General features: G+C 34.4%; 1 protein-coding gene across 1 annotated transcript in view; it reads right to left on the minus strand.

The window, feature by feature from the left end:
* The window catches only part of LOC145687903 (patched domain-containing protein 3-like), a 222,586-nt gene that overhangs the window by 68,448 nt on the left and 140,985 nt on the right, over positions 1-13,153 (minus strand). Inside the window, exon 3 of the mRNA XM_081761445.1 lies at positions 8,345-8,418. Within this exon, the coding sequence (XP_081617571.1) occupies positions 8,345-8,418 (74 nt within the window). The remainder of the gene's footprint in view (positions 1-8,344; positions 8,419-13,153) is intronic.

Below are 13,153 nucleotides of genomic sequence, written 5' to 3' on the forward strand. Positions count from 1 at the left end.
TTTCCGCTTTTGGTCTTTACTCCGTGTCGCGCCTCACAATTGAATACTAATGTTGCAAACCTCATCACTGACTTACTATTAGTTTAATGTCATTAATTTTTTCTTGTTTTCATTTCAGATGTTTGAATTTAGATCTTTTAGTAAATAATTAACGTATCACATACGTAGAGGGACCGTATTTATCCAAAAACGGTTTGATATCTTGGCGAGATATCCGTACCTTAGCTAGTGGGAAGATGTTTTGGCGTTATAATATATATTTTTATTGTGTTTTAAATTTTAAAAATATCTTTTAGGGTTTCTTCCCACTTTCGAAATTCTTAAATATGTTATTACATGTTATTTAGAATTAATGTTTGATTTTTTTTTAGAAAAAAAAATGTATCGAGATGCCCAGGAAGAGAAATTTTTTAGTTATTCATTATATGTACACTTGTATATTTGTCATTAAAACTTAGTATGTAATCTCATGCGTAGAATATGAAACTTTACACTTATAATCAATGTTAAATTTATTTTTCAGTGTAAATCTTAGATTTTCGTTTTCATTTTGAAGTGTTTACTGTAATTTTGTTGAACCTCATTTACGTCATTTACCCGATTTTGACTTATTTGAATTTCCAGGATGTGACATGATATATTTTGTTCGAAGAGAAAAGTTCAGAACGGAAAGTAGGCTAAGCCTTAAACAAGTGATAACAGACATTTCCTTGTTGGTAATAGAATGTGCAGGAATGTCGTGTGAATAGTATAATTCTCCGAACGAAAGCAGTAATCTTTTTATTGTAGAAGGAACTATATGAACAGATATTCTGATGGTGAACGGTCGTTTTTCCCCTCATATTAATATATATGCGGAAATATGTTTAACTTCTATATTTTCTTGTAATTTCTAATTAACATTTTTTTTCGTCTTCTCTAGACCACTGAACGACCGTAGGGAAACTTCCTCGGGTAGGATATTTTATGGGGATAAATATAAATATTTTTTTTTCAGGGAGGCAATATTTCCTGGAATTGCAGATCTCTTGCAAAAATGGATGTGGCTAATCCATTGGATATTCCATAGCTAACTGTATTTTCGCCATCAATCGCAAAATATAGTTTTTCATTTCCCTTCTTCTTTTATAGTAACCCGTAACTAACCATGTGTATTCTTAGGTTAGATTTTTTTTTAGTGTATGCTATTGTTTAGTAACATTTCAGCGAATATTTTAACGTTTATGAATCGTAACTATATTGTGTACTTGTATGCTAATGAGTTGTAATGTTTATTTTTCATGTTAATTTTGAGAAAATTGTATTTTAGTTCCAGTATGTCCTAGAAACTATTCGAATTCGATATAGACCCCGAATAATAAACTTATTTTCTTTTCAACAGCATGAAGCCATAACGATTTTTTGAAAATGACTTTGTCAATTATTTCGTATGCTCGATGACTGAATTTTAATATGTTAATAAGACCATTTTGAATATTTGTAGCGAAGATGCCTAAGGAAGCTTGTTACAGCTGTTTTGTGGGGAATTTAATTTGGATGCTTTCAGACCGACCAGAAATTTGTAATGTCGTTGACTATACTCTTGTTTGTATCCCATGTTTTTCTTTTCACCGGTCTCATGTATTTTGTCTTATAGAGACATATCTTTACGATGCTAGGAGAGCATTTGTATTTTGTGTGTTTACACATTTTTTCCAGGTGGATGATGTACGTTATGGTCCAGGGAACATACGTGTATTTTACTGAATATTAGTGTTGATATTTCAGTTATGTATAGAAACATTTTGTAAGTGCCTATGGTTGCAGGCCGTTCTTCGTTTCTAGTTTTGCCTCGCAGGTGTCGATGGCATATTTCGTGTGTAAGTACGTGTAGTATTACCCATTTTTCCCACCTATGGTTTTGGTCAATTCATGGCATAATGACCATTTATTTTCAGGAATGTTTGGACTAGCGAGTCAACTCCCTTGATTCAGACCTTTGAAAAACTTGGATCAATATTGAATAGTTTTCAACACTTTATTAATAAATTTTTTGCAGATAATACCCATCTATTCTGGTAACCCTACAATGTTTACGTTTTTGGAAGTGAACAACCATTATTCGAGGCCTAAGCTAATAATAACTTTGTTTCAGAAAGAAACCATTTGTTGTAATGAGCATTTTTGAATTAAAGTCTCGATTTTCACGACGAGCAGATGGCATTTGATCTTATGGCGTGCCGAATTTTCTTCATACATGTCAACGAAATCACGATCTTTTCTTTGATATGCAGAATCATGCTTATTTCTTGGAATTACTATGAACGTCAATTTTGACACTTAAGTTTATTTTTTTTATTTTGAAAAACGATTTTTCGTTTTCTTCTGCCAAACAACACGAGGCACAGTTAAAAAAATAAAAAAGGGGACATACAGGTGAAAATATTATTTTGTTTGTATATTGTCAGTTTATCATGTGTTTACATTTCCATTCATTTTATTTTTTCAATGATTTTCATATTTTCCAAATATATTATGGTGATATCGAAACTTCAATAATAATTTTAATATTCTAGTACTTTTAACATGTTTTGCTATTTGCTTATTCATTCATATTATTATATTTTAAATACAGATATCAGTATATTTAAAAAGAAGACATTTAAAAGGTTTTTATTGAGATATTTGATAATTCTTTAAGTCGATGTTTTCATGAATAGTTATTGAGTGTGTATATTTATTTCATATTATACAAAATAAAGTGATCGAAACGGAACACTTAAACATTTTACGAAAGAATTTATTAGTGTTTAAAAAAAAGCATTTAAATAGCCCTATAATGTATTTACTTCATATTATATCAAATAAAGTGATCGAAACGGAACACTTAAACATTTTACGAAAAGTATTTGTATTTAAAAAAAAAAGGTCAGAATTTTAATAGCCCTATAAACGCTTTCTGCGAACTTAAAAAAAAAAGTTATCATACAGGTGTTGTAACCGTACTTTGTTTCTCACACCAGTGTTAAAAAAAATCTCCCCTTCTCCCCTCATCAACTCATCGTTGGAGAACTATGGAGGATATTCAACACATGGTTTCAACATGTGAAGTAACGGAAGATAAGGAAACTCAACTGCACCAATTGTTCAAGAGGATCTTATTACTGTATGGAACATTTGGATTGGACATTGCTCATGCAGGAACCTCATCACTTTGTAGTGAGTGGACAAGTTCTTTAACTATTTTAAATAGCCCTTTTTCAGGTGAAAAACCATTCATCGTTTATACACGTAAGTCTCACACCATATGACAGTGTTGCCAACTAACTTATTTTAAATTTTTAGGTGAAAAACCTAATTTTATTCATACTTCGTCAGACGGCCAAGGGTTCTCAACCTGTCTACGTATACACTTGACAGGTCGTTCCACTTTCGGACACCATATATAACCGCTACCAGGTTATAGAAGGATTTTTTGTGGACACTCTGTATATTTCGTGAAGACAGTGATTATTATTTTCGATTTATACTTTATTCTGCAACGCATATAAGTTCTTTCTTTGGTGGGAATTGCTTCTTTCCCACACAATTGGACAAAGAAGTCTTTCATCGTTTTTTCATATATATATTTAAAACGTTGCTTTTAGTGAGAACATTTCAGTTAGTGACTAACCATTTCAGTGTTTCTCCCTGACTCATTATATGCACAGTATATATTCTGCAGTTATTTGGAACTGAATTAAGTGCTTTCTTTAATCGCTTATGGAAACATTACAATAGATTAGAGAAATACGGGCTGACCAGATGTCCCAGTAGCCAAAGTGGCACCAGCCTCACAGTTTTCGTAGTTCGTTATCTGTACTTTCTCACGCCAGTGTTATCGCCGTGTCTAGTGCATTATAGGCAGTTGACTAAAATTAACATAAATTGTTTTCTATATTCTGTTTGTATGTGCATACAGGTGAGTAACTGAGTGATTTTTGAAATGAACTGCCAACACTTTTCCGTTGATCATTGCAACCCGTAGCTTGAGCTTGGAGGCTCAGGGAGTTTGACTCCAGGTCTGGAAGATGCAACCACGCATCTCGCGTTGAACTTCAAACATAAGTTGTGTTAAGGGGCACAAGCTATTTAGCTGGTGAAGGACGATTTCTTACGGGTAGCCCCAATCAGTGAAATCCCAAGTCCTCAGACCTTGTGCGTTTAAAATGTTACATACGCGCCCTCCAATATCTGTATTCCATTGTGGAGATCTTCTTTTGTGTGTTTGCTGAAGATTCACCTTTACGCTGCAGGACTGTTCAGCGTAACAACTGGATTCATCGTGGGACGATCCAGACAACTTTTCCCCAGTGCGAATCCCCCAAGTGTGTTAATGGTGTGAGCAAAGTATTTATAGTGATACCTGAATTATAATCATATATATAGAAAGGGCTCTATTTCCCGAAAAGGGCAAAACGTAATTTCAGCGGCAAAATTTATTAGTGTCCAGTGTTGTGTTCATTTCTCTTCGTTATTTTTTTTTCAAAATAGTGTTCTAATAAATAAGTATAGTGTCAATTAATCCAGTGTGTTTTCGTTGTTTGTATGAGTGATGTTTGTGTGCGTTATGGTCTGGATGACCGTCTGATCGTCCGTGAGGTTTTCGAGACGAGACACCCGAACCTCTCGGCGCCTAATGCTCATCTCATTATTGAGACCGACGAGCTTTTTGGGAAACAGTTTGTAACCTTTCTTGGAGAGGTCTTCGTCGTCCTGTCCAGGTAAGTTAAAGTATCAGGAGTATACTTATTGGTAATACCACGAGCCGAGGACAGCGAACAGAATTACAGGCGGTTACAAATAAATAGCTGCCCGAACATGGACCACGAACTTGAGATTGGTTACAGTTGCAAGATTTTTTACTGACAGCTACAAGATTCTTGCAGCATGACAACCTAGCTTTACACAGCAGAAATACACGAAAGTGTATGGTATATCGGTAAATTATACTAATAAAGAGATACAAGGGAAACATTTAAGACTTTTAAACGTTTACAACTCTTTCCTTAAAAATAGTTTAGTCCAGAAGGATACTAAGGAATGAAAAGTCACCAAAAATTAATTAAGATTAATCTCCAGACAAAATGTAACAAATTACTGCCAGATTTCGGAACCACAATAAAAGTTAGCAGCCATATGAACCAACAGCGTATACTGGTTTGACGGCATGACCTACTACTGACCTTGTATATTAGTAGTAATAATAGAAGTAATAATAATAATAATGATAATAATATACAAAATATGCATAACAATGAACAAATAGCGGTTGCTGCATTTTGAATTTTTGTTTTGAGATCATTGATGTTTTCCACCGTAAATGAAATGCCATCACATCTTTATGCAGTTAACTTTTCGTGGATTGCATTCATAAAACGTTAATTCTCACCAATCTCACCTTCCCTTGAGAATTGTCTCTGTTACTGACGTTGGTTGTCATTCCTTACCAGTATCGCAAAAATTCTGAGTATAGCAACGCAACGCAAAACAGCAAAACAGTCATTATAAATGTTAAGTCGGTTATCGCAATCTAAATCCCAAATTCTGCGTTGAGTTAACGCAAACGGTTAAGAAATGTGCCCGGTTATCCCATACAATATTTTTGGTTCATCAGTTTGAATCACGAAACATGTATAGTAATTTTATTTCACCTTAAATCTATTAGTGTACTGATTTTATCCTTACAAACAAACGTTCTATAATCAATTTACTTTGTAACAAAAATTTAAAAAAAAATGATAATTCTCTTCGTAGCATTTCATTTTCCCTCTAGATGTCACTCACAACGCTCATCATTGTAAATAGAAGTTAACAAATTGTTCAATCTACAATACTGTCTGTGGGCCTCATTTTGTAACGGTTGGTGCAAAATCAGCAGATTCAACTCAAAGGCAAAAAACCTAATAAGTAATTATAACCACAATAACAACAGTCGCAAAGTAAAACACAAACATTGTGTTGACGCAAAGCGCTATGAAATGATACCCCAAAATGGCTGATATGTCTTTGCTCTTAAAGGCGGATTTTCATGTGTCCTTTACCTCCGTGAGTTGCGAGCGATTGTGCTAAACAGCCAATGAAATCACGCATCGGAGATGGCGCGCTACACTCGCGTCAGAGTAGAAATTTGTTCAATTCTGACGGAAGTAGCGCGCGTACACTATTGTATTCACTGACTAACATGGCGGAGGTAAGAACAACGTTTGAAGAACTGCTCGTAGAACAAGTAAGAGAAAACAAAATTTGGAAAACCTTAAGTATCCGAAATACAAGGATTCAGTATTAAGGACAAAAACATGCCATCAAATTGCTGAAAATATTGGTATCGATGGTTAGTACTTTTATATTTGTGTAAATAATTAGTTGTATTACCGAGAACAATAGATAGTTCATACAATAACTGCTATGTACAAATTATCAATCCCTATATAAAATAAAAGCAATGTAATTTGAAACATGCTTTAGTATGATTTATAAATATTTTTATTTGTTTTATAAAATTTATCCGGATCGGATTTTAATTCAAAGAAAAGGTTCCTGTATATTCCGTATTCTCGTCGAAGCTAGAAAATGGGGTGAACCCACCACATTTTCCTAACATACTTCTGACGGCGGCGTTTTGAAATATAATATATTCCAGCTAAAACGATAGCTCTCCTTCAGGAATCCATTATCACAAACTAAAGTCGCAAACTTTCTATTTTACGCATGCGCATTAGCTAGCGAGTAGTAATTTGGCGCAATACACGCACGGATGTATGAAAACGAAAATAATTTTCGTTTTCATACATCCGTGCGTGTATTGCGCCAAATTACTACTCGCTAGCTAATGCGCATGCGTAAAATAGAAAGTTTGCGACTTCCGCCATGTTAGTCAGTGAATACAATAGTGTACGCGCGCTACTTCCGTCAGAATTGAACAAATTTCTACTCTGACGCGAGTGTAGCGCGCCATCTCCGATGCGTGATTTCATTGGCTGTTTAGCACAATCGCTCGCAACTCACGGAGGTAAAGGACACATGAAAATCCGCCTTTCCTAGAAATTTGTTCAATTCTGACGGAAGTAGCGCGCGTACACTATTGTATTCACTGACTAACATGGCGGAAGTCGCAAACTTTCTATTTTACGCATGCGCATTAGCTAGGGAGTAGTAATTTGGCGCAATACACGCACGGATGTATGAAAACGAAAATAATTTACGGTGAATACGCTACATGTGATGCTTCCGTTCTAACGCGGGCATGAAAATCCGCCTTTACTTCCATTTACTCCCTCCGCCTGCGGAAACCGATACACTGACCTGGTTGCCAACCTGTAGGTCGCTAGCACATAGTTATGGCAGAACATACGTTAGCGTGCAAGGAGTTACACATTTCTTTCTGCTGTCAGTAGACAATGGTATTCCAGGGAGTTGCCACATAATTAGTCACTCACAATGCGAGAGGGATTGCGCTCCAAGCGTTAGCGGCTGTCTTAGTATATATTCATGTTTTCGAAAACTATAGAGAAACTAGTACCATGAAAAGAAGATAAACTGTAAACTTATTATTTTAAATTAGTTTATAGGTGTTACATTAATTTTCTTTACTAATGTTGCAGGGCTGCCGCCAGTAGCCTCGGTTGCCCATAAAATACGCCACTGATCTAAACAGAAATTTGTTCAAAGAGGGAAATGTATGCCAAGTGCTTTTTCTTCAATTGTTACAAGTTTCTACTTCTACTGAGCTAGATTATGAAATTCCCCACTTTTTCAACTCACATAGTTTTAAACGTATCTATTTTCATTCTGCTTACTCCATATGTTAATAAACTTAGACAGGATACCTTAAGATGAAGTTAACATGAGCTATTTTAATCATTGTTGAACTCAAATTCTGATTAGAATTCTGCAAAAGAAATGTTAGATAAAGTTCAAGGTACTAAGTTTATTTGTTGTTCTGAATGGAGAACAAGATGTTTGCAAACTTTAATATGTTCTTCCTTGTACAGTTACAAGCAAAAATGAGTACATTCACCCTATATATTGTTTGATGAATAACGCCAAAACCGAATACCAATTTTAATTCGATTTCCCTTGATGTAGAGATAATATAATTTGCTGTTCAGTACTAAGAACTGCATTACATATTCACTTGATCAAATCATGCGGAGGTTATTGACAAAAGAATATGTAGGCTGTGAATTCTCATTTTTGCTGATGACTATATAAATCCTAGGTCTTGTGATTTTTAATTTGAATAGGACAAAATCATTTTTCTAGCAACTATTATTAACTATTTCTAATTATTCTCTTCAATCTTAAACAATCTATTTTAACTCACTCGAAACAAATGTCCTCCCATTTGGTGCCATCTTCAGCCTTTATAGACGTCACAATTTTGTTAATTTCGTTAACCTGAAAGAAATAAAACAGATATTTTTTTTTATTTACTGGGATCCTCTTTTACATTTACAATTTTACTAACAAATTTTATCAGAGTAAAAAATAAGAGAGAAAAAGACAGACAATGAATTTCAATTGCCACTGTAGTGTATCAGCCAAATCAAGTCAATAAAAAGTCCTTAGCCACACACCATGTTTCACGCAGTCAAAATGTAGTAATATTAAAACATCTGAAAAGCACCACCATGTGAGTAAAGCCTGTCAATGGAGTCACAAGATTGAAATCTTTAAATAAGCCTGGGAATTAAGCTTCAGATTGTAAAATATGTATACCACACCAAATGCTCGAAGCTTCTGAATGAAACCACATTAGCGTAGCATAAATGTAGCCAAATGAGTGAATTATTTTCATGTAAATAAGATAAGATCGTAAGTGGATTGTCATGAATGGAGTACAGAATGTAGGTTCATGACTATAGCAGTAAATATGGCCTTCCGAACGACAGCATAACCGAAACCATACAATTTTGGTATATTTACATCTACAATTTAGGTCAAATAAATTCAACACTACCCAATTGTACTTTTATTTTTGATCGTGGAGAAAATACAGTTATATCATTGTATATAAGAAAACATTGTGGAGACAGTATTCGTCACAAGGGAATACATAAGAAACCACTGGCGTCAACTATGTAGTTGGTAGCTATTAAAAGCAGGGTTGTTTTGTTTAAAACAAATGATAAAAACTTGCTTTAAACAATTGATTTTGTTTAAAACAAATTTTGTATACGTTTTAAACATTTTGTTTTAAACATGTATATTTTTTAAGACTTGTTTTAAACATATGTTTATTTTAAGTTTAATTTATTTTTGTAAAAAAAAAATCTGCCAGAGAAAGAAAATTGTCAGAAGTGCTCCCCATTCAGAAGACTATTTTCTTCTCATGTGAATATTTTGATTTCTCGTTGCCAGAGCAGGTCAATTTGGTGATCTACAATTTATTTTATCTCTTTTCCCCCCTTATTTTTAAAGTATATTGTATTGTTTAAATGCTTCTCAGTTAACTTGCGAGGAAGTATCGTAGTCGAGGGTTGGACTACTTGAAGAACTGATATTAAAAATAAACAAAATAATTATCACAGAAAACAAACAAAAGGTTATTTGCTAAATTGCGGTTCTCAAATTAAAATATCGCAGGCATTCGTTGATACAGTACATGTTTGTTCTCAATCTCCGTACAACTTGGAATCGTTTAACATGTGCTTTACGGGAAGAAAAGAGGACATCATTTGGAGAAATTTATTAAAGTATCTCAAACTCCATCAGATAAGAAAACAACCATACGAGCTCGTTGCAAAACGTGTAAAAAAGAAATGGTTGGTTTACTTCAAAGAATGAAGAATCGTTATCAAAAATGCAATGCTGCAAAAAAAAAAAAAAAAAAAAAAAAAAAAAAAAAAAACTGGAAACCCAAACAAATGATAAAAGTGTTGATCCGAAAATTGCTTCTGATGATTCTAACGTCAATGATGTTGTTGAGATGCAACTGGAAACTTCAGGTAAGAATTAATTTTGTATCAAAAAATATTTTTCATTATGAAAATTTTATTTCATCCCTCTTCCGCGCCTGTTCTAAATTTTCTTAAAAACCATAACTTGTATGAAGGGACCAGGCGAGAAAGCGCATATGGGAGTCGCGTAACTAACCATTAAAGCGTGATACTTACTGTAAAATCACCGTGTGCGTGGGTTTCCTCGGGGTTCTTCCGTTTCCTCACACTTTCTTCATTCCAGCATTTTCATTCATTTCTCATCAGCACCGTCTCCTTTAGCCTAGCAGGCATAACCGTGGGACCTAAAACTCATTTTATAATTTTTCATTGTAAAATCAGTGCGTAACGTCAGTGTCTGGGACAATTTGATCTCAATTTGTTCGTCTGTCAGTACGTATGCACCACGCTACAGAGCACAATTTTCGCTCTTTTAACGTTAAATTTTGAGGGTAGAGGCACGAGACATCGGAATTTGCTGTATAGATTTTGACTGCGATCCGACGTAAAAATTCAAAATTAGTGGTTCGGTTAAACAAAAAGCCATGTCTCACATAGCATTGCTACTGATGCAACACTGTAATCAATCAAACTAAACAAATTAATTTTATGCGTTTCGAACAAACTTGGGTTGCAGTATAAATTTGGCTCCAACCCAGTTTTTATAAACTATTTTTAGATGTGGGGCGTACAGGGTACAAGGGATCCGAGTCAATTTTCAGAAAGGTTCACTTACGAAATAAATGAAACAAAAACCATGTGAAAGCGTGTGGACTAGAGTTTCATAGGCCAACAGCTAGACAACGGCGTTGACGGAATGGGGAGGAGAGCTAATTTCTCCCCCTCCTTGCTCATAAATTTAAGATATTAACATTATATTGTGTACAATGATGCAATGCATGGTCAATGATGCATAATTACGTTAAATAAATGCAGGGTGTGTCCAAAAGAATACGCCGACGGAAAACATCATATTTCCACAACCACGAATCCAAGATGAAAGAAAGAAAAACTACATGACAAGATGCAATCTAGAATTTTATATAATTGGCGCTAGAGAGGGGCGTTCGTTGCGAGGTCATCTGCCCCTTACTCTGAATTTCAGATTTTTGGAATAGTAAAGCTGATTTAGAAATATTTTGCTGAGCAAAGTCCAAAAAAAAAAAAAAAAAAAAATGAAGTCCTTACACTGAATAAATACTAATTTTGATCAGTTATAATCCATTTCCATTGGCCGTGTAGTCCATTGTTATATTTTTTGGCCCAAGGATTCCAAAGGTGGCTCTACATTCAAAAGAGTTTCGGGCTGCTTAAAATTCTGGAAATTGGGCCTAAGCAACTTTTCAGTTTTAATCATCTGTATGTTATCCGTATTTATTTGGTGTAAGGATCTCAAACTTGTTCTGTTGGACTTTGCTTATCAAAAGATTACTAAAACTGCCTTACTGCCTCCAAAATCTGAAATCCAGAGTGAGGATGGGGCGGTTGCACTCCTGTCCCACTGGCGCCTCTATCTGGCGGCTGTCACATGAAACTATCCCACGCCCTTTCGCATGGTTTGACTCTTGGCTGCGAAGATATTACGTTTGAAATAGAATTCATTTGCTGAGCAAAACTGAACTTTATTGAAAATGGATTTGGATCAATTGTGCTCTGAACGCTCCAAATATTGCCTTTCTTCAATAAATTATTTACTCAAAACCCAACCAAGTACATAGGGTGCAGAAAACATTCTAAAGTTAGCACAACATGAAGTGTGCTTCAAACATTACTTTTCGAAAGTTTATTATTTTAAAATAATTTTATTAGCATCAGTGTTCTGATATAGTAATCAAATTTTGCAACAAAAATCTCACCCGCCTTCACGAAACGTGAGCTTAGCCCTTAAAGGCAAAACTAAAAACCTTTCAGAAGCAGTAACTCCGGAATGACTTGTTTTAGGGCTAAAATAACCGCACAACCGTGTTTCTGGTAAAATTCTAGCCTTAAAACATGTAACATGACTCCCTTTGCATTTGAAATTTTGAATATCAATAAAAAAAAATGTCCGCCATGATGCTTGATAGCACCATCTGACGTGTCAGACCACTTCCAAATTTCATCATTCTCCCTCAAACCGTTCTCAACACACAAGAATGATGAGCACTTTTGTTTTGCCATGTGTAGATTTTAAAACCTACCTAAAAAGCTTATTACAACGAAGAAATTACTTACGAGGGTCACTGGCAAGATGGTGTAATAAAAGGGTGTCGTGATATTAAATAAGTTGAGAATTACTAATCTATACTGAAATATTCTATACCCAACACAGTATAGTCTTAAGGAGAATAAAATAAATGAAAAGATCGGTTGCAAGAGCAAAAAAGTCTTAATAAATACGTTATTACACAATTTTGAAATATATTTAAAATCATGTTTTAAACTGTTCAGAATGTTTAAAACATGTTTTTCTTTTCGTGTGTGTTTTAAAACATGTTTAAAACATTTTGAACACCTTTTCTATGTTTTAGACATGTGTTTTGTTCTTTTTCTAAAAAAGAACTGTATTTTTTCCAACCCTGATTAAAAGTAAAAGAAGTGTCTTAATTTTCAGAATATCGTACGCTATCCGACGATGAATTTCGATTGTTGCAACCCTTCAGCTAATACAAATGTAATGACACTCCGCTATTCCACGTTGCTGCAAACCTGCAAGAGTGCCGCCATCTTGTTTCACTGTATCCTAGTATGCCGTCCGCGAGGCAGGCGTGCCAAGCCCACCTAATGATATTTCTAGGACACCACCAAAAAATAACAAAGCAGCACAAACTTTGTTGATTTTTTTTTAATACACAACTTTTCCGGTTATTTACTGAATGGACCTTGTGTAGGCGTGTTACAATCGCATGATAGTTTTGAAGATGAATATATTCACATATATTTTCCTTATTTCTTTGTATATGACAGTGTATATTGTTCTATTATTATAAGTGAGAAATATATTTTCATGATACAATTACAGAGAATGAAAACACTATATACTCACGAAATAATGGGATTCTTATGCAATTGTTTTTTCCAGGATTTTCTGTTTTAATCGTAAAATGTTACATAACATCTTCGTGACTAGTGTTGTGACGTAAATTTGAAATTAAAAATGCAATTAGTTTGTAATATTTTGCATCAAATTTCACAACCACAAACAATGTGATACA

This window comes from Thermobia domestica, chromosome 6, assembly GCF_964235325.1.
Source record: "Thermobia domestica chromosome 6, izTheDome1.hap1.1, whole genome shotgun sequence".
NCBI classification, from domain to species: domain Eukaryota; kingdom Metazoa; phylum Arthropoda; class Insecta; order Zygentoma; family Lepismatidae; genus Thermobia; species Thermobia domestica.